We start from the raw sequence: 23,236 nt of genomic DNA on the forward strand, positions 1-23,236 counted from the left end.
AGAGGGAGGATGAAGAACAAAGGAGATTAAGAGATGCTGATATTGCATTTAAAGCTGTGTTGGAGGCCATACAGGCAAGATAAAATGATGATGTTCAAGAGCCATCAGAAACTCATAAAGAGCCTTCCCCATCTGAGCCTGAAGTGAATGAGGATGAACTGGGATTGGGTCCTGTAATAAATAAAGAAGATGAAACAGTTGAGGTTTCAGCATTTACAATGGTCAAACTGGTGATAATGAAAGATATAACACTCATACTGAACAACCCAGAAAAACATCACCCAGACATTGTAAAGGCAGCAAGGAAAGCACAACAGGAATACATCAATATGGGCAGAGAAAGGGAACAAAGATTTGAAGAGCATAATGAACCAAAAGAGCCTATCATTGAAGAAATCACTGAAGAACATATAGAGACTCACACAGTTGAAACTGAAAATGACAAATCTGAGTCAGTTGATGAAGAGATTATTTTAGAAGGACCAGAAGTTGAACTGCACCAACCTTACTCTCCCACTCAATCTCAATCATCTTTGAAAAGAAAAGACACTGATGAAATTGAGACTCCAAAGCCAAAGAGACAAAAATCTGTGAAGAAAATGGTCTACAAACTTAGATCAGAGATGCTTGAACAAAGAATAAGAGATCAATCCAAGCAAAATGAAGAACCAATGATTGATGCTCTTCAGGATATTGAAGAAGAAGCTGACCTTGAAGTTGAGGATGAGAAAGAAGAAAGTGTGGAGGAGACTGAAAAGACAAATGAAGATGCTGAGTATCTGATCAGTCTGGGTTATGATCCTCTTTATGTTCAAAGACTATCAAAAGAGGATGTGGCAAAAGAAGCTGAGGGTTGGAGAGTAAGGAAAGGAAAAAGGGAAGTTTTGATAAAGGCTGGTCACAAGCCTGGATTCCTTAACTTACAACCATTTGACAAGATTGATAGTTTTTACAAAAAGGGCTCTCATGGAGAATCTATCTGACTATGTGAGAAAGGTGTCCGAAAGGAAGAAAGAGAAAGAAAAAGAATTCAAAGAATCAGATAGTAGCATGAAGAAGATCGAGAAGAAACAAAGAGATGAAGAAGAGTATGAATCCTTGAAGTCAAAGCATAAGGATATAAAATTTCTCCAACTTTATGGATACAAGTATAACCATTTGATAATCTCTCTCATGAAGAATCGAAAAGAAAAATCCAACAAGTGAAAGACTCTCACACTGATAAAGCCAGTCAAGAAAAATATGAGAGAGAATAGGAACTGAAAATAAGGATGCAGAAAGAAAGGGAGGAGAAAGAAAAGAAAGATCAAGAAGCTAAGAAGTGGCTTGAGGACTCTCAAAGAATGGAAATGTTGAAAATTTTTGTAAGAGATAAAGGGATATCAGAAGAACAGTTTCAGAACATGCCTCTTGCTGAACTAATGGAAATATATCACAAAGAGCAGAGGATGTATCTTGAAACACATAGGAAACTGCAAGAAGACAGAAGGAGGGCAGAACAAGAAGTTCATGCAGAAATGATGAATGCCCTCCACAAAAAGGGAGTAAAAATGTCAAGACTGGTAATGCAAACAGAAGATACAATAAAGAGATGGTATGTTGAAGAGGGTCTTGATAAGATAAAGAAGGTTGAAATGGGGAGCTCAAGCAGAACCCATAGGTCAGAGAGTGTGAGGCTTGTGCAGCCAAGAAACTTGAATCTGCCCACACGTCTCTATTTTGACCGAAGATCGAAGATTTTAAGGGTGGTGACTGAAGATGAAGCAGAACATCTCATCATCTTCAAAGATGATTTGAGAAATTTTACAACAGAACAACTGACCAAGATGGCTGAGCTCACTTTATATGACAATCAAGTAAGGAGTCAACCATCTGGTCAACTGAGGAATGATCTCTCCAAGTTTTTAAAAGAACAAGCAGAAAAGGGATTCCCATTTATACAGCAGAAGAAGAGAGAGATCAGAAGTCAAGCAAAAAGAGAGAAGAGGAAGAAGAGAATCAGCGAAGTACACATTTCTGAGCTTTCCCTCTCTGAGTCAAAGAAACAAAGAACTCTAGCAAGCAGCTCTCACCAGAAAAGGAAGACCTTAAGAGAGTGCTTGGCTACGAGAGAAGTGATGAAGGAACCCAACTCAAGAGTAAAACAATTTGGAAGAATCACATACATAACATACAATCAACAGGATGATTCGACCACTTTGAGAAATGAGTCTGGGATACCTATTGCAGTCATAAGGGAGGATGGAGATCTGCATTATATGCATCCTCAATACCTACAATATTTAATTAGTGCAAGATTTCCAAGTGATGCCTCTGACTCCTCAGAACTTGACATGCTGAAGCAAAGAGCTGCATATGTGAAGAAACTAAAAGAAAGAGCTGAAGCTAAGAACAGAGGAAGAAGATAACAGAATGGAGCTAATGAATGATTAATTTTTATTTCTGTTTATCTTTATATTTTGTTTGAGTTGTAAAAATTTAGTTTGTAATGCCCATGTGGCAAAATTCCAATTATGTAATGAAATGACATAATCCTAAATGATTTATCTAGAAATCTGATATATGTGTAACTCTGTGCAGGTATGTTTTGGTGCATCTGAGCTTGTTCCAATCTAAGGGGAGATTGTTGGGTCGGATTTTCTACAAGGAAGATTGGAATCTTCTCAACCTCCTCAGAAACGGCTAAGTATGGAATTCGAGCAAGCCCAGACGATCGAGCATGGTTTTTACTACTTCGAGCAAGGTTCTGAACCTTAAATGGTTGATTCTTCTAAGTGTTAAAGGCTTCGAGCAAGCTACACTTCAACGAGCAAGAGTATTCTTCTATCAAGCATGGATTTCCAATCGAGCAAACAGCTTGATCATACAAGTTCTAGCCAAGTGTTACGAGCACAGGATGATCGAGCACATGGGGACGAGCATGGATGCAATAAGAGGATGTCAAGTGACTCAAAGCAAAGACTTCGAGCACAGTTCAGATACCGAGCAAGATTTACATCCGAGCAAGCTAAAGATTGCTGAATAAGAAAAGCTGAAGACATCAAGAAGAATGAGCTTGCTCGATGGACTGTTCGAGCAAAGCATGGACAAGTCAAGAGGAATGAAGCTTACTCAAAAGGAATATGTATTCTTCGAAAGAGAATATATTCCAAGTAAAGTCTGCTCGAGGACATTCACCGAGCACACCTAGTATAGGAAGTTTGGTCGAGCAAGGTATGTACCTTGCTCGAGGACTGTAACACTTGTATTAGATTTATCTTTCATTATGTAATGACTAGGACTTCTGAAAAGGAATGTCAAGGTCAATAAATAGACGTCCTAGGTTACCTTTAGGGTACAGATTTTTGGAGACAGAGGCTGGCACGCACTGATTACGAAAACATTCCATTTTGTTCATCGTACAAGAGCCGCCGCTGTCACACAAAACCCTAGACATTCCATTCACTATTCCACTGATGTATCATTAAATATAGTGAATCTTTGTCTTTGAAATAGCTTTTACTGATTATCATTTATTGTTTTGTGTTTGATATCTGTTCACAATCCTTCATTCTCAATCATTGGATATCCTGATTCCGCCGGGATATTCAATCAGTCTTTTGAGTATTCGAGTCGGTGTGTTCTTGTCAAACCTTTGCTAAGGTTTCACCCGACTGACGGTCCTGACACAAGCATGCGAATTGCAAAGTACGTCATCAAAGCGACACATTGCGCCCTTCGTCCGTGCCCACGCTCAAGTGTTTCGCACCCTCGCTAGGACCCCACTAAGTGTGTCTTTCCACATAAGAATATTATCATATGAACTTATTTCCTTATAAGGAGCTCACACGTTTTGTAATTTATCAAGGTATGAGGAATTTTTTATTTCCTATTTATACCCATGTGGAATAATTTCACTTTCTTCTTTCTTCTAATGTGAGATGAACCCACTTTTCTTATTTCCTCCATGTGGGATGTTTCCACTGTATTGTTTCATATGCTTCATTATTTATGTTGAGAATATTTTTGGTCTTTTATCTTTCAAATTTGACATTTTTTTTGTCCAAATTAATATGGGATTTTCGGGGATGATACAAAAATTTCCTGAAAGTTTCGGGATGTCACATGTGTGGATATTGCAGGAGGGGATATTGCATGTGTGTTTTTCCATTGGTCATCGATGGTCGGCCAGAGTCTGCCGGAAATGGTTGCGGCTACCCTTTCTCTAGAGTTTTTAGGGTTTTGTTGTAGTGGTTGAAAGATTAAAATGAAAGTGATGCGTTATAAAGGGTTTTATATAGCTAGGATTAGTTGAGGGGTAAAAAGTGTAGAAGTTGAAAGATAATTTTCTTATTATTATTTTAATGTAGTTTTTTTTTATTTATTAATGGTTGTTATTTTAATATATTTTTTATTTATTGAAATATCATGTGTTAATTTTAATTATAAAATTAGAAATGCAAACTAGGAAAAAAAATAATTAAGTAATGATTGTTGTAGAGTTTTGAAAAGAGTTTTGACTATACTACTTATTTTGCAAAAAATTGAAACGCTGACTAGACGTAACGTTTGAAAAATGCCCAAGGGTGAAGAGTTGTGACTACTCATAGTCTTAGGGATTTGATTTGAAAATTAAAGTGCAAAGTGATTAAAAGGTGAGCCAAATAGGTTTCGTTTGACAATCAACTTTTTATGTAATGATATGTTTCCTAAACATCTATTGCATCATGCTTAAGAACACCGGATTATAAATTTGTTAAGATTGATATTGTTTCTAGCATACCATAATTATTTTGTTTTTAATGAATAAACCAAAAAATTGCTTGCGTGACACTGGTAACTTACGGAGAATATGTCACCTTTTGGTCTAGATAACTAGACTAGAAGGTTTTAAGTACCTGATCTGCAACTTTAAAAGTTAAATGTTTAAATTTGAACTACTTTCAAGTATTATATTCATATTTATGTGTATATAACTATAACTATATATATATATATATATATATATATATATATATATCGGAGATTTCAATTAAGAACCCCTTTGAGTTTTAAGAACTCGAAATAACTCAGTGTAACGATTTTTTTTTTCAAATTTTCTTTTACACGTGCGTAATATATGTATGTTACATACACGTAAAAAAATTACATAATTTTTTACGCACCGAGTCAATTTACATATGTGTAACGGACGTAAAAGTTAGTGTAACCACTTACATATTTATTCTCTCTCATACTTTGACTTTTTTGCCAGATTTAATCTCAACCACATATTTCAATCCATTTAATTAAATGTGTGGTCTAGAATTGAGTTCTTAAGTTCTTAAAAGTTAACATGGTTATCAAAATATCCCTCCCCTATATATATATATATATATATATGAACATGAAAATTTATATATAAAACTTTAATCCGATTATATTTGGTTAATCCCGATTAATATTAAGCGCTACCTGACCGCTAAACTATCATCTAGTGTTAGTATTAAATAATCATTTTAATAAGCAAATCCAAATACCCTTTTGGCTTTAGATAGGATAGTTATTTTCTTCCCCCACAAGCAATTATTACTATATAACAAATAAGAAGTTTGGTGTCGCAAATATCCAATTGGGCCACTTAGCGGTACCGAACTGGTCCGCAAATTTTGTTTTATTTTCTTAGTTCAGTCATCGTAGTGAACGTAACGGAAACCAACCGAACGTCAATTTTATTTTTTTTTTGCCTTTCTTTTTTATTTAGTTTCGGGATCGAAATCGGTCGAGCTTTACCAACGCTCGAGTTTTACCGACCGACGCCACCTCATTGGTCCACCTCAATTTTTATAACTTTGTGTTATATATTTGATTTTAATTTCGGTATAACAATGCACAACACTGAAACAACCGAATTCGCGTCGACTTATTGGCTCAACGTTTGGGACCGACAACGCTTGGATGTTATCACCGTCCAAGTTTTACCGACCTGCCTGGTGCAACGAGCCAATTAACATTTAAACTTTCGTTATTACTTTTCATCAAACCACCTTCTAGATGGTTAAGTTTTATATTATTCATTCATAAAACAATTTTACCAAAAAGTATGCCATTTAACCACTTCATCATCAAATTATACCATATTATTAAAATTTTCTCTGTTAAATTTGTGGAGTTGAACGAATATATATGAATTATAAGTTTATTTGTAGTGAAATTAAAACAAACAACTCAAATACAATCGCATAACACAATCTAAGTACATTGGTGGTCTTTAGGTGAAAAAATCTTTCAGATTTTAAATTTAAATGTTGTCTAACAAATCATTTAGTTACATTTTTAAACATCAAGAATGTCAAGCCATCCTATTCAAAATACTCCTTTCTAAGTCGGTCAAGCTGCATTAAAAGCTGCTTCAGACAAGGTGGCAAAACATGAGAAGGCGTGTCTTGACAACCAATATGTATTTATTAATTTTGCTTTTGACACTTTTGGTTTCCTTACGCCTGAAACTGTGGAGTTACTTACCCGTGTTCAGCGGGTCATGCATAGTAATATTATGACTCCAAGATCAGCAAATGTAGTTTTTAAAAAATTAGGTTTTGCGATTCAAAAAGGGGTAGCGACGCAACTTATTGTTTGCTTGTCTTCTGTTTCGATGTAATCTAAACATTGAAATTTTCACTATAAACTGGATGGTGTTAGACATCAATCCATCCTTATTAATTATAGGATTTAAACACTCTAACCTTTACACTGCATTCTCGGGTTTAAAATACAAGGAAAAGAAATGTTAAGATTGGAAGAAAAGAAAAGAAATTATATGCTTAAAAGACATTCTCAAGTTAAAATAAAATAAAAGAAAATAAAGTGTTAATTACATTCTTGAGTTAGATAGGAAGGAAAAGATAAGAAAAAAAAATTGCAACTTTACAATTATGCCCTCATTTTTGAGTTAAATAGGAAGGAAAAGATGGGTAAATTAGTAACAAATAAACTTTTCCTTCACAATCCGGGCATATTTGGCAGGAAAGTTTTGAAGGAAAAAATACCTAACTTTTCTTTTCATTCTCTTTCTTTTCTTTTAATAAAAAAACTCAAGAATAAAACAAAAAAAAAAAATTTTTTCTTTTCTAAACCGTTAAATAAAAAACCCAAAAATGCAGCATTAGAATAGGTTACAATAATAGAGATTCACGTTACCACCACACTAGGCCACACTAGGTCATTTAGTTGTTTAATTTATGTTATCTAAAACCACGGTAAGTAAAGTTTTGTTCCACTAATATTTTAATTGTTTTGCAAATAGTGGGTAGTGACGAATTCAGTAGCGTACTGTGTGGAATCTATCAAAGATCTTATCATAAAATGATTCTTAAACATGTAATGATCAACTCGTACTAATATATTTAGTGACATCTAAATTTATTTGTTTGCTAGTTTTAAGATAGTGGCGTTGGCTTATAAAGTTGTTAATATTTTTATGTAAGTCATAAAAACTTATAATATTTAATTAGTTATGGAGGATGGAGGGACCGTTCCAAACTTGACACTCCATAAATTCAGTTCTTTCTAATCATGAGGTCTGCCAAACAATCAGCCTCCTTTGTTTTACTCTTTCTATTAATATTAATTAATGTCACTGGATACTTGTAATCCAACATTAAGAAGAAGAAGAAGAAGAAGAAGAAGAAGAAGAAGATTACATCACAAAGTAAAGCCTATGAATTATTTTTATTTTTTCTTTTTGCTTTTTTACTTAATAGTGTTGTGTTGGTAGTGTCTGCAAGTAAGTTGGAAAACATAGAGGAGGAGGAGGAAGGTGGAGTGCCGGTGGCATGTCGACTACCAGAAACCCCAACCGAGTCGATGGAGTTTCTTGGGAGGTCATGGAGTGTGTCATCTGTGGAAATCTCAAAAGCACTTTCCCATCAAACTAAAAGTGCATACTTATTCTCTTCAGGGGAGCGGGAGCATGTAAGAAAAGAAACATTTACTGGTTTTTCTGTAAAATATTAAAATATAATAATTCACTACATATTTGGCTTTGTTGCAGGAACCTCAACCACCAGAAAAAGAAGATAGCCCTCCAAGAAAAAGTGATGAATTGAAGGCAAGTATATGCATGCATTCAAGGGAAGTAGTTATAACAAATGTTTTATTTTTTTAGCGATTGCTTTAGATTACAAAAGATTTGGGTTTAAACGGAAAGGGGTTTGCTTAATTCGTCGACCCAGGCTGATAAATCTAATTAGATTTTAGGACAAATAATGAAACTACAACCTTGATAGTTTACAAAATGGATATAACATAACTTTTCATCATATAATATTATTATACTAGTAAATATAAATGTTGAATTCAATTGCTGAGATTCAACACAGCCATAAAACAAAACTGAAGTAGTACTATTTCATGTTTTCTAATCTTAATAAAGAAAAACACCACCATTCAACTAAATAGAATAACAAAATCTCGTAATTTACACAAATCTGTCTTTTTATGTGCATGCGAATTTGAACATTCGCGTGTAGATCCACTCATTCATACAAGATGGATGGGCCAGTGACAGTGTTGTGTAATGGGCCACTTTTTATACGGGTTGAAAGAACTCCACAGGCTGAGCGACCGAAACTGAGACCTTTAAAACTTATATAAAACAAAAGGAAAAAAAAGCCAAGTATAAACGAACACATACCTCTAATTCTTCAGCATATTTAATCTGATGCAGGAATTGTTTCTAATTCATCACGCTCTGAACCAAGATTTTGTATCAAGCCATCAATTGCTCAAAAATGGGGTATGCATATAGCCAGCCTAGTTTGATCTTTGACTACCATAATAACTATAAAAAAAATAAAAATAATAATAATAATAATAATAATAATAATTTAACAACTTAGTGTTTTTATTTGTATACAGCTTTACAGGAACATAATGAGAGGAAGGACAATGGGCAGATGGATAAAAGAACAGAAAGATAGGAGAAAACATGAGGTCCGAACACAAATAGCTCAACTGCATGCAGCAGTATCCGTGGCAGGAGTTGCCGCCGCTGTGGCGGCTCTTACTGCCACATCAGCAACATCAATCAACGGAAATAATAATAATAATAATAATAATAATAATAATAATAAGGAAGAAAGATGGTGTTCAAAAACATCAAATGCAATAGCATCAGCAGCAGCTCTAGTGGCATCACATTGCATAGAGATTGCAGAGGATATGGGAGCTGAACATGAGCAGATATTATCAGCCATCAATTCTGCAACTACTGCAAGGACTAATGGTGACATCATGACCCTAACCGCAGGCGCTGCCACTGGTAATACTTCATTTTCGAAATATAAATCACCAAAGTAGTCATTTTTCTAAATATGTTACAATTTCAGGTCATGTTAAAACAATTTCACACATATAGCTCTGAGATACGCAGTTTTATAGTCGTGTATTTACTTTTATTCACAGTTCCCTAGAAAAAAACCGTATTGTCTTCCCATAATAAGTGCTATGCGAATCATTTGCGTTTGCCTATAAATGCTATGTAGCGGTGGCAAAACAAACCCAAACGGGTTGTTTAGGGTCAAGTTGGATAACTTTTAAAATTGAAATGGGTCAAGATGGATCAAAAGAATTTTGCAATGTCAAGATGGGTTGGGAAAATGCTAGTGACTTTTGGTTATGGGTTATAATGGGTTTATTTATGGGTTAGAATTGGGCTAAATTAAACAAGCTCCATCCAAAAATTATTTCAAACAAAACCCACGAAACCGAATAGAAACCGAGAAATCGAAATCAAACAGAAACGGAATAGATACCGAAACAAAAAAAAATAAAGCAAAACCGAACCGGAAAAAAAACGAAAATTCCGAACCTTAACCGAGACAAAACCGAGTTTTTTTTAATGAACGAGGACGACAGAGAAACATTTTAATTATTTTACTTTTTGTGTTTTTGATTTATATTTTGAGTTATTAATTTTTTATTAATTGTTTTGAATATTTTTTGGAGGGGTTTTTGAAACCATTTGTATTTTAACCTTTGCTTGGTTCAAGATGGGTTAACGTTACCCGTCTTGACCCATAACCATCCTAAACCGAATAGAAACCGAGAAATCGAAACCAAAAACATTGAAACCGAATAGATACCGAAACGAAAAAAAAGCAAAATTGAACCGAAAAAAAACGAACCTGAATCAACACAAAAACCGATATTTTTTTTATGAACGAGGACGACGGGGGAAACATTTTAGTTATTTTACTTTTTGCGTTTTTGAGCTATATTTTGAGTTATTAATCTTTTAGTTTTTTTTGAATATTTTTGAGGGGATTTTGAAATCTTTGTATTTTAACCTTTACTTGGGTCAAGGTGGATTAACTTTACCCATCTTGACCCATAGCCATCCTAACCCTCTATTTTAATAACCCATCCTAGCCCATACCCATCCTGACCCAAACCCATTCTAACCCATCACCCAAATCCAACCCAACGCATTCATATTAACACATAGAATTGTTAATTACAATTAGAGGTTCACAAATCGGTTAACCGGTTAATTTTCTAACCAGTTTTTTTTGGCAGGAAATAACCGGTTAATCGGGTTGGGTGTAAATGGTTTTGATAAAATAATTAAAAAAAAAATCAGTAACCGGTCGGCGAATAACCGGTTAAAACCAGTTTTTAATAAAATTTAAATAAAAAAAATCGGTTAACCGGTTTTGAAATCAATAATATAAACCGGTTACTAACCAGAGGTTAGGATCGGTTAGTAACCGGTTAGACTTTCGGGTATGAACCAGTTAGAAACCGGTTAACCGGTTTCAGTGTGCACCTCTAATTACAATAAGGGTTTATTACACTATGTAGCTGAAATTGGAATAGCATCAAGTGCCTAAAGATTCTTTTTTGTTTGCCATAATTAATGTTACTTGAATCAGAACCGAGTATCTATGTTTAATACTTGCATGACTTTAAAAAAATGTGCAAGTAAAATTATATAAACGATAATAAATCATGCATCTAAAGGATATATATGTAAAATAGTTTTGGCATGACCGTAATGGTACAACATACTAAGAAAAATGGCTGCTTAGATGATTTTCTATTTTCAGAATTATTGAACTAACCTCCTATTATTGCTAAATGCCAATAATAATAACAATAACAATAATAATGATAATTACTATAGCATTGAGAGTAGCTGCCACATTAAGAGCAAGGCTGCAAAAGGGAGCTGCAAACATGGCTTTCGGTGAGGAACAAGGTGAAGAAGGTAAAGAATATAATGTATTGGCAGCCTTAAACTTTGTTTCTAAAGGGGGGCAACTTTTAAAGTTTACAAGAAAAGGTAGCTTTAGTTAAACTATTGTCAACAAACATAACATTTGTTTTGAAAAAGGATTGTGATATTATGTGATTTAATACAACAGGAGATCTTCACTGGAAGCAAGTTTCTTTCAAAGTCAATACAAAATGGCAGCTGGTAGCGAAATTGAAAAGCAAGCATATTGCAGGAACTTTTACAAAGAAAAAGAAGTGTAAGAACTAAGAATTAACATTGTATCATAGTCTTTTGAGAGTTAATAGTATTCACCTGAAAGTAGCATTTAGGGGCAGCAACTGTTGACACGACTTAAAACACGACCCGAACCCGACATCAAAAAAAAAAAAAAAAACACGTTTTGGGTTGACTAACACAACCCGTTTAAAGTACGGGTTCGTTTCGGGTTGACCAACCTGACCTGTTTTAGTAACTTTAACAAAACTTTTTTTGTTTTGTTTTTTCCATTTTCTGAATATATTCTTGCAAATTCCAATCAGATTTCCTGATTTTAATTATTTTTAAAAATAAAAAAAAATCAGATTACTTATTTTCTCTACTGACTCTATATCAATTTTAATTTAAAAAATCTTTTAATTTTTTTTGGTAAATCGGTCAAACGGGTCGTTTTCAGGTTTTCCTGAATATAAGTGTGTGTAGGTTAGGGTCAAAATCTTTGACACGAATAATAATATGGGTCGGGTTCTAGTTGTACATTTCAACCCGCCAACCCGACACGATTGACACCCTAGTAGCATTAATGATGATGTATATGCTCGTGCTGCAGATATAGTCTCGGGTGTGTGTGTTGAATGGCCGGGAAGAGAGACGAATGAAGAGAGGCAGTATTTCGGGATCGAAACGTCTGAAAGAATAATACAATTTGAATGCAAAACAAAAGAAGAAAAACATAAGTGGATAGAGGGCCTGCAGCATTTATTGAATTGCAGAGCTAATATGGCAAGGTCTACATAACAGCATTTGGGATTGAAATTCTGCAGTGAGCGGATTATATATATAGTGTGATTGATTGTGTTTATGAATAAGAGTTGAGTGGAATGATTTATTCAGTTTCACAAATTGGTAGGACACTGATTTTGCAATGCAAACTCTATGGATAGCGGCTTGGCTCCTACATCAATCATGTTTCCTCACACTAGTTCTTTCATGAAATCAATGTTATCGACAAAGACCTGCAATACGGGATATGGAAAAATAAGGGCAAAATAAACAGTTAAATATTTAAGAACCAGTAAAAATATGCATATATGTGTGTTTAGGACCAGTATCATTTCAGAGACTTCCAAATAATTTAAGAACTCTTAACAACCAACCATTTTACTTATTTATTTTCATTATATATAATTAATAGTATTATTTGAGGGCAGTTTTATCATTTTTGAGGCCATGCTATCCTTGGCAGTAAAGAAAGACCAAAAACTTGCCGATTTCCACCCGTCTGGATCCAGGCTGTTATCTTTGTGTTTATGACCGGTAGGGGCCCAGGTTGAAGTACTATATCTCCACCAAACAGTTTAACAACTTGTGCAGTCTTATACACATCATCAGTCCCTATTGTAATCTGAATTACATAAGCTGTTAAAAACCGAGTTCATGAAAGCATTGGTCATAACAGTTTAACAATTCACCTGCCCATAGCCATTTCCTTTGTCATATTCTATGACACCATAATTGTATGTTAATTCCAACACTGCACTTTCATCTTCAGACCCGTAACCCATCACGGCTTTCGTGCACTGAAAAACCATTACATATTTACATCGATATACAATCACAAAGCTCTTAATAACAATAACAATAGCAATAATAAGCTGTAGATTACAAAAGCATCCATCACCTTGTTATCAGGTTCATCTCTTCTTTGAATAAGTTTTATTCCATATGCCTTCAAAACACAACTCCACGCATGACACATGAGAAAAGTTAGTTATAAATTTAGTAAGTGTATGTGGGTGGTTAACCTGCTTGTAAAAGTCAATGGACCGGTCAATATCTCCTACTCTTAACATCATTTGACATAAAGGATCAGAAAGGGCTCTTCCTCTCAATGAGCTCAAATGTGTAGCCATCTGGATCTTCAATGAAGGCGTTTATTGGGCTCGGTTCATTGGTTATTTTTCCACCTTTGGCTTTTATAACATTGACGGTTTTAGCTACCTAATCACACAAGCAGGTTCATTTACAGTTAAACACAACCAAGAACCAGCTTTTGAAAAAAACTTACATCCTCAACTGCTATTCCAAAATGTCCAAAACCATTTCCAATGTCATACTTGTTATCTCCATAATCTGCATAAGCATTGTTAGAAAATGAAAGCCCAAGCAATGATGTAACTTGATAAAAAAAAACAAAAAAAGAAAGAAAATTGCACAAAAGGTCCCTGTGGTTTGATCATTTTGCAAGTTTGCCCCCAAATTTTGAAATTTGCAAACTTAGTCCAAACATTTATGAGAGGCTTGCATGTTTTCCCTAGTGTTAATCCCGGGTAGTTTTCAAGGGAAATGTGATGTCATGTGCCATTCATGTGAGGCTAGTTGTGTCTTTTTCAGTTTTGGAAACCTAATATCATAGTCTTTCAAGCACCATAACTCCACACGTCGACTTCATCACCTTTGATTTTACTAGGGTTTCAAATTTGAAAAGACACAATTACCTTCACATGAATGGCAAATGAATCAATTTTCTGTGAAAATGTAACTAGGATTACCGATGGGGACTAAACATGCAACACTTTCATATAAAAAAGGTGATGTACTGTAAGTAAGTTCAATAACAAAATGAGTCTCTTCGAGTCCATATCCCACAAAAGCATTTGCATATCTTTCTTCTAGTAAGTTTCGTTGTCTCAGCACTTTCATACCCAAGCACTCGGTAAAAAACCTAAACAAATAAACATGTAGTATTAATTAAACTTAGCATGCATCAATTAAAGAAAACTTGGCATAAAAAGGGGTGTACTTTATAGTTTTCTGCAAATCAGTGACACGATATACAACATGTAACATTTTCCTATTATCCTTTCTTGACCAATCTATTGCAGTTTCTTTGGCTACAGGTTGTGCAGTAGTCAGCAATGTGGATGCACCCGCACCGAATAACTGTGTTTTAGGTAGAGCTGTATGATTCATCAAATAAATAAGACAGTGTCATATAGAATATAATAATACATGCAGCTGACACATAATAAAAGGACAAAGAAAAGTAATAAGTATACATACTTGTTGGGTTTCAGTGGTGATCAGTTAAAATTTGTTTTATTAAATCCGGTTCAATAAACGTGACAAATAATAATTTATCACATTAATTAATAATTATACGCAGCGGAATATATAATTAATCAGCACCGAAAACCAAACCCGACAGGATCTGGTTACAGAAAATACGAGTACGAGTCAAAAAATTAAATATATAATTATAAAATAACAATATATTTAAGTTTACCTCGGTTAATAAATAATCGGTTGAGACACCGAAGGCTAACGAATCGAGCTAGGTGACACAACGAGATCCAACGACCAACGGTGGCGGTGCACGATAGCAACGGCGGCGGCGGTGGTATTCGGACAGCAGCGGTGGCACCGGCAGGCGGTGGCGGACAGACGCCGGTGGCTGGTTAGGCGCCGGCAGTGATGGCGGCGGTGAAGCAGGTGGCCGACTGTTGGATGGAGGAAGGATGAGATGGACTTGTTAGGATTAGTTGTCAGGTTATTAAAACATCATATATTTATATAGCCTCCTATTAGGTTTAACTAATCTCATTAGTTATAAACCTAATGGGCCAACAAGTTCAATTCTTACTCCAAAGCCAGCTCCATGTAATTTTCATCTCATTAAAGTGTCTAACCCGATTAACTAACTTAAGCGGGTTAATGTTTCGTTACCTCACAGAGTAACTCTCACAGGTCATAACCCGGTTGGCCGTATTGACTTACCCGAACCGGTCCATAATTCCAACAGTCTCCCACTTGGACGATTTCTGGTTAAGTTATTCAATACTGACAGCCAGCGGTGCTCTAGCTACACAGAGCTGCCCCCAACAGGTTATAACATTTTAAATTCATTAACCAAATTAATCTTGGAATACACTATTGCAAGATAACGAATTTATGGTAATCGTTGTCATCTATCCTTTCTGTATAAGACATCAATTGAACAATGAGACATGGATCACGTTCAATCTCATATGGCGTTCAATCATTATACTTCTTGATCTAGAGTCAAAGTGGTCCAATCAAACACACAGTTAGTTTGGGTGAGGCCTCACACTTTACCAGTTTGAATCAACGAGGGCGCCAAGATGTCTAACTGTTACATATCATGTAAGAGTACAGAATCCCATCTTGATTACATACAACTCCCACTGAACTTCAGATTATTCCCAACCAATGCCTTTATAGCTGGCAGTTACGCGACAGCGGTTGACACTGATCAAAGAATAGCCTTTAGTAAACGAAAGTTCTAATATGTATCTTAGGTCTAAGGAAACTAAATGAGTATACCAGTATCAAAACATCTTATGAATAAGATTCATGAAGATGATTTGATGCGAGTTACATCCAACGTCATTCATAATGAGGTCTGTGAGTTTGGAAGTCAACTCCTTGAGTCCAAAGTCAGAATGGTCTCAATTCAGAGTCGTTCCCACGAGTTTGACTGACTACGGATATTTTAGAATACAATATTCATGGATTAAACGTATTAAAACGAACACAGTTATATCATTCAACATTTGCATTTAACCATTAAATCAAAAGAGAACTTAAAGTACAACTATTTGAGATGTTCACAGATCCAAATACTAAATCAAAACAAACTAATAGCTAATCTAAGACCGATAGCATCTCTGTAATGATCATGCTTGTCCTGAGTCATCGGTTTAGTGAACAGGTCAGCTAGGTTTTAATCTGTATCTACTTTGCTTATTATGATGTCTCCTCGTTCCAATATATCTCGTATATAGTGGAACTTACTTAGAATGTGCTTGGCCCTGAGCAATGGCTCCTGTGTTATCACAGATTACGTCGACCCGTTTCCAAAAGCTTGGAACCAGATCGAGGTGGGCTATGAATTTCTTCATCCAAGCAGATTGTGAGCGAGAATCATCTCGGTCAGTCTGGAAACTAGCGTCAGTGTAACACCTTACAGTGAGTTCTTCTTCCACTCCTCCAAACACCAAGAACATGTCTTTCGTCCTTTTCAGATACCTCAGAATATTCTTCACAGCAGTCTAGTGGGCAATGCCAGGGTTCTGCTGAAAACGACTAGTCATGCTCAGTGCATACGAGACGTCAGGTCTAGTACATAACATAGCATACATGATAGAACCAATCGCTGAAGCATATGGAATTGCTTGCATGTGCTTAGTTTCAATGTCTGTCGCCGGAGATTGTGATTTTTTCAACATGGTTCCTTTAGCCATGGGGAGAGCTCCTTTCTTGGAGTTTTACTTACCTTTTTAATTGGAGCCAGATTGACAATGCGAGCGGCGGTCAAAATGGCAAAGCTCCAAAAGGAGTGAGGCAAGTTAGTTCTACATATAATTGATCGGAACATGTTTAGCAAGGTTCAATTTCTCCTCTTGCTCACGCCATTGTATTGGGGTGTGCCGGGTAGAGTGAGTTGTGAAACAATTCCACGCTCTTTCAGAGGATGTATGAATTCTGAACTGAGATACCTCTCCACCTCGATCTGATCGAAGCATTTTAATAGTTGTCCCGAGTTGGTTTTCCACTTCGTTTTGAAACTCTTTGAACTTTTCAAAGGTTTCATGCTTGTGTTTCATGAGATACACATAGGCGTACCTACTGTAATCGTCAATAAAAGAAACGAAGTATCTTGACATGGTTATGAAGGGACCGCATACATCAGTATGTATGATTCCCAGCAGATCCTTTGCTTGTTCATTCTTATGAGTGAAGGAAGCTTTGGCGAGTTTGTCAGCTATGCAGGATTCGTAGTCATCAAAAGAGTCCGGTCCTGTGGATTCAAGAATCCCTTCAGATTGGAGTCTCTTAACTCGTGCCTTGCTTATGTGGCCAAGTCGGCAATGCCATAGAAATGTATAATTGATGTCAGATCTGATACGTTTAGAAAGATTATATACATTATTGTTTATTTGTACATCAACCTCATAATTACCATTTCGAGATTTAGCCTCAAAATAAAAGATATCATTCAAGTAGGCAGAAATAACATTACTATTAAAAACGAACTTAAATCCTTGTTCAAATAATAAAGAAACTGAAATAATGTTTCTGGTCAAACCAGGTGCAAACAAACAGTTATCCAAAATAATTACAAGGCCATACGGACAAGCAAAATGATATATGCCAGTTGCAAGAACTGGGACTCTCTTCCCATCTCCAACAATGAGTTCCATGCTGCCTTGTTTCAGCTTCTTCCAGTTTTCAGGCTCCTGCAAGACATTAACGATGTGGTAGCCACATCCGGTATCAAATACCCATGTGTTGCTAGAGACAATGAAAAGTTCAATAACGTAAATAGAAATACCTTTAGAGGAGCTTTCACCATTGGTCCTCTGCCTTTTTAGCTCAGCAAGGTAGTCGGGACAGTTACGTTTCCAGTGTCCCATTTTGTTACACTTGTAGCACTGGCGCTCCTTAGGAGGCGGAGATGGTACCTTTGCAACACCTTTGTTAGTGTTGGTGGCAGACCTAGCAGCAACAGTAACCTTCTTCTTGCCTTTACCATTATGACCCCGGTTCTTGGGTTTAGGCTTGACGACACCAGCAGATCGAACCATAAGAACTTGATTGGTTTTAGCGGGAATATTCATCTCAGCCGGCTTGAGCATTCCATGAAGCTCCGGCACTGTCTTCACCCAGCCATTCATATTGAAATTCATTACGAACTGGTTATAAGAGTTGGGAAGAGAGTTCAGGATGAAATCCGCTGCCATTTCATCTGACAGGGGATAATTAAGTTTTCTTAGTTGTTCGATGTACCCTTTCATCTTGACGAAATGCGCATTAACAGGTGATCCCTGTTCCATTCTGCAACTGATGAGCTGCTTCATGGTGTCATAGCGTTCTTGACGGGCTTGGTTCTGGAACATGCCTTTGAGTTGCTCAAGCATCTCATAGGCACCAAAATCTTCCAAGCCTTTAGCAAGCTCGTAAGACATGGTGGCTAGCATGATACATGCGACTTCAGTAGAGTCGTCCATATGTTTGTCAAGAGCCCTCCTGGTATCAGCAGTATTGTTTTCAGGCTCGGTTGGAACAGGTCCATCGAGAACATAGTGCTTCTTTGCCATCTTGAGAACAAGTCCCAAGTTGCGGTGTCACTCAAGAAAGTTGGTGCCATTCAACTTTTCTTTCTCAAGGATAGCCTTAAGGGTGAATGAGGAGTTATTATCAGTAGACATCTGTTCAATTAAGCAAAAGTAAATTTTATTAGTATTTTTGATGTTTTTAATCCTATTATTAATGACCCAATGACATTAGTAAATAGGAACTTGAGAATCTGGCTTCCAGTTACTAATGGCAGCTGTAGCACACAACATTAGTAAGTGGTTAGGCAGACAAACAATGATTGCTAATTATGGATAGAGCACAACTCTCGTTTATGAGGCCTATTAAGACAACATTTGCCTAAGTAGATACGTTTAGCCTCATCTATGCCCACCTTAGTCTCCAGACAGCTGTAGCACGTAACAAGAGAGTAAAGTAATAGTCGCCCTAGTATAGTCACTTGTGAAAGGGCCGGATGTGTCAACGAAACTCTTTCACCTTGAAGGGATAGGCTAGAAATTAAGTGCGGTGCTGTAACTCCAAACACTTGAAGTTTCGCAGTCTGCCTCAAGTGTGACTTATAGTAGGATGGCATAGACTATTGATTTAAATTGGGATTAATTTTAAATATTTACCGAATAGAGTAAAAGTCCAGTTTTACTTTATTGATCGAGACAACTTGATGAACCCTTTCATCTCTCAGGACACTTAGTTTTATATGACCTATTTAAACTAAGTTTGTCGCGATAATACCAACCAATTTTAAGTTAATAGTTTTACCTATTAAGTTATTAGTTATGGAAAGTTAAATTTAGTTTAATTTTGCAAAACTTGATTGGTTAATTTATTTTAATATATTTGGTATTAGGTTGGTGGTATTATAATCCTATTATAATCAAGCAAGCAACCAAAATAGCAAACAGAATATGTAAATCTTAAATGGCCATGATTAGTGATTGATCTTGCTAGAGCCTATTAGCAAGATCAATCGGGTCAAGGGGTCACAACACAAAACAACCACAAGGATGGACTCTTGGTGCATCCCGTCATCTTTGGTAACTCCCACTGACTTCAAGAACTCCATGAGCTCGTCCTCGGTTTTCTTCGGGTCTTGTTCATTACAAAATTACACTAATACAAGTAATGAAAAACTAAACCCTATCTATTATAATTTTGTACCATCAAGGTGGCCAAAAACCATAAAATAAAACCAAAAACTAAATACAACTTTTGAACCATCCATATGGCCAAAATAAAATCATTCAACCAAAAAAACAAGGTCGGGCCAAATTTACATACTCAAAGAAAAATAAGTCGGGCAATATTTTGGTCAAACAACATAAATAAAATTTTGACCAAACTAAAATTACCCTAATATTTTATCTAGATCATAAACGTCAACTCCATTGAAGTTTATGATGTAGAACCGGTGAAAATACCGGATTCGACTCGTATGTTGTAACCAAGGCTCTGATACCACTGTTGGGTTTCAGTGGTGATCAGTTAAAATTTTGTTTATTAAATCTGGTTCAATAAACGTGACAAATAATAATTAATAATTATACGCAGCGGAATATATAATTAATCAGCACCGAAAACTAAAGCCGACAGGATCCGGTTACAGAAAATACGAGTACAAGTCAAAACATAAAATATATAATTATAAACTAACAATATATTTAAGTTTACCTCGGTTAATAAATAACCGGTTGAGACACCGAAGGCTAACGAATCGAGCTAGGTGACTCAACGAGATCCAACAAACCAACGGTGGCGGTGCACGATGGAAACGGCGGCGGCGGTATCCGGACAGCAGCGGTGGCACCGACAGGCAGTGGCGGACAAGCGCCGGTGGCTGGTCAGGCGGCGACAGTGATGGCGGCGGTGAAGTAGGCTGTTGGATGGAGGAAGGATGAGATGGACTTGTTAGGATTAGTTGTCAAGTTATTAAAACATCATATATTTATATAGCATCCTATTAGGTTTAACTAATCTCATTAGTTATAAACCTAATGGGCCAACAAGTTCAATTCTTACTACAAAGCCCGCTCCATGTAATTTTTATCTCATTAAAGTGTCTAACCCGGTTAACTAACTTAAGCGGGTTAATGGAATGAAGGGGGAATGGAATGGAAGAAGGAATGGAATGGACAAGGGAATGAAATTGATCATTTCATTCTTTTGTCTTGTTTGGTTAACCTATGGGAATGAAATAAACTATTACTTTAAGTTGTTTGGTATCCTAAAAAATTGTATGATGGAAATAGAAATAATAAAAACACTTCTATCTCAAAATAATTTTTTTTTACAAAAAAAATCGCAATGGCGATGGTGGTGGTGTTAGCTTCGGCGACAAAAATGGTGGTGGCAGTGGCGACGGTGGAAGTGGGGGTAGCAGTGGTAAGGTGGTAGCATTGGCAGTGATGGCGATGGTAGGGTGGCGGTGATGGTCAGACGACGGCGGTGACAATGTTTTCGGTGGTTACAGCGACGATGGCGGCAACGGCGGTGGTGGTGGTTGCGCTGGTGGTAAGGTGGTGGTGGTGGCGGAGGCGGTGGTGGCGGCGATGGTGGTGGTAAGGTGTCGGTGATGGCGATGGTAGTGGTAGTTGTTGTTAGGTGGTGATGGTGTTGTTGAGAAAGTAGGGTGAAGGAGGAATGGAATGAAAAAAAAGAAGGGGGGTAGGAAGGAATGGTTTTGATGGAATGGGATTCCATGTGTAATGGATGATTCAATTCCATTGAGCAACCAAACACCACTTTTTTCATTCCTACGTAATGAATCATTCAATTCCCCCTATCATTCATGCATACCAAACGCTAACTAACATTACACAAGTGATTTCAAATCATGATTATGGTTGATTTTTGCATCACACAAGACAGATACCCCTTGCTTTGGAGGTGTGCATGAAACTGAAACGAATACTGAAGGTTTGGTTTTATAACCGAACCCAGCCGAATTTATAGATTTTTATTTTAACTCTAGCATTTAAGGGCAAATGTATATAGCAATAGCAATCAATTGGGCCAAAACCAAATCGTGCAGCAATGGTTTGTTCTTTTTAGCCCGAAACCAAATCGTGCAGCAATGGTTTTGGATTCTTTAAATGCCGGAATTGAATTAAACTAGAATACAAAATGCATTAAGCATTTGGTTGGTTCTGAAAGTTGTCAAGAGATAATAATAATTAGTTACCGGTTTTGGATGAGAGCAAGCCTGCGGGAAGTAGCAGGAACAGAAGATACATGGCGCACTGAAGAAGATTGATTATGATTATTATAAGGACGAATTTGGAGAAACAATGTGAACAGATGAGCACGCCATTGTTGGCGATGATGGTCTCAAATTGGCAGATAACATCCTTTAAACGTTTTACTTGCTGCCTTTTTTTCTTCTTCTTTTTTTTTCTCTAAATTTAGAGTTTGCCTCTTAACTTATTTGTTCAAGCTTGATTTTGTTGTTTAAGATCGTCTTGATTTTGTATGTTTTATTGATATTTGTATTTAGTTTTTATGGTTGGTTGACAATGTGAAACATATCTGTTGTTTAATGTGCATATATATTATATATAGGGAATACAGCAGTAATAAACTTGGTAACAGATCAAGTCCTCACAACTATTTGTCTTACACATGAGGGTTTTGATATGTAACATCAAGTCCCTAATAAACCAGTCGTGAAACATTAGAATAAAGAATTATTCGTAAACCTAATCAACCAATTGAATGCAGTTTTTGATAGTCTCAAAACTCAATTTTACTAAACGATCATCATTTCACATAAACTTGGGGCAAACATAGAGACTTGGCATCAAGCCTCATTTAGACCTATCAAACACAAAAACAAAACATTAGAATAAAAATATAACCCAACAGGACTCAAATCCGAATTACGTTCGAACACAAACAATCAAAGTAGCATACCTGGTCTCCATAATCAAGATCCACCTTCTTCGATATTGTAATGAAAATAGGGGTCAGGTGATAATAGAAAGTATGGTTTTTGTAAGAAGGATAAAAAGTAATATAGTCCATTGATTTTGAGAATGGATGATTGAGATTAGTTTATGGGTGAAATCAAGTGTTTATAGAGATACCACATTTAGTGACTTTCTCTCTCCACATGTAAGTCACCTATCAATTCTTCTGTTATTTTAAAACATCCATAACTTTTTTATACGACATCTTTTTTAAAAATTAAATCACTATAATAACGAGTGTTTTTATATCTTTTATATGAGTATCATATTGTTATATAAAAATAAAAAAATATTAATGGGTTTTTTACAAATTGTATTTTACAATAATTGTGTTTTACAAAATTGTGTTTTATCAAATTGTGTTATACAATTATGTTTTTTATTATGTTTTTTCATTGTGTTTTTTTCATAGTATTTTCCATTTTGCTTTTTCCGGCAACTTTTACGATGACTATTTTTGGGCGAAATTTTTCGGCCAAAAATTTTCGGTGACTTTTCCTGCCAAATTCTGACAACTTTTCCAGCGAAAATTCCCGGCAACTTTCCTGGGTAGTTGGTGGCAGTAGGCGGTGGATGGTGGTGGTTGTAGAAGACGAGTGAAGATGTAAGTGGATTTTTGAAATTACATTAAGTGGGTTTCTGAGATTAAATAAGTGGGTTTTTGATAAATTAAGTGGGTTTTTAAGATTAAAGTAGGGGAATA

General features: G+C 36.0%; 1 protein-coding gene and 1 pseudogene across 2 annotated transcripts; one reads left to right on the forward strand and one right to left on the reverse strand.

Annotated features, from left to right (window-relative positions):
• Positions 1-218: 218 nt before the first annotated feature.
• Positions 219-12,414, forward strand: LOC143629091 (VAN3-binding protein-like). Its single transcript, XM_077098454.1, has 9 exons — positions 219-775; positions 960-1,088; positions 7,722-7,962; positions 8,012-8,068; positions 8,687-8,755; positions 8,878-9,280; positions 11,144-11,302; positions 11,385-11,492; positions 12,063-12,414. Exons 1-9 carry the CDS (start codon positions 219-221, stop codon positions 12,248-12,250), a joined length of 1,911 nt encoding a protein of 636 aa, XP_076954569.1. The 3' UTR covers positions 12,251-12,414.
• Positions 12,415-14,302, reverse strand: LOC143629087 (putative lactoylglutathione lyase, chloroplastic; annotated as a pseudogene). The gene is made up of 8 exons (XR_013152872.1): positions 14,256-14,302; positions 14,053-14,177; positions 13,521-13,585; positions 13,258-13,453; positions 13,134-13,181; positions 12,925-13,032; positions 12,721-12,857; positions 12,415-12,468 (listed from the first exon to the last, which is right to left on the reverse strand). The product of XR_013152872.1 is annotated as a putative lactoylglutathione lyase, chloroplastic (transcript).
• Between the last annotated feature and the right edge of the window lie 8,934 nt (positions 14,303-23,236).

Source organism: Bidens hawaiensis, unplaced genomic scaffold, assembly GCF_021521415.1.
Source record: "Bidens hawaiensis isolate Kalapana, Puna unplaced genomic scaffold, B.hawaiensis_p1.1 tig00005152_1, whole genome shotgun sequence".
NCBI classification, from domain to species: Eukaryota; Viridiplantae; Streptophyta; class Magnoliopsida; order Asterales; family Asteraceae; genus Bidens; species Bidens hawaiensis.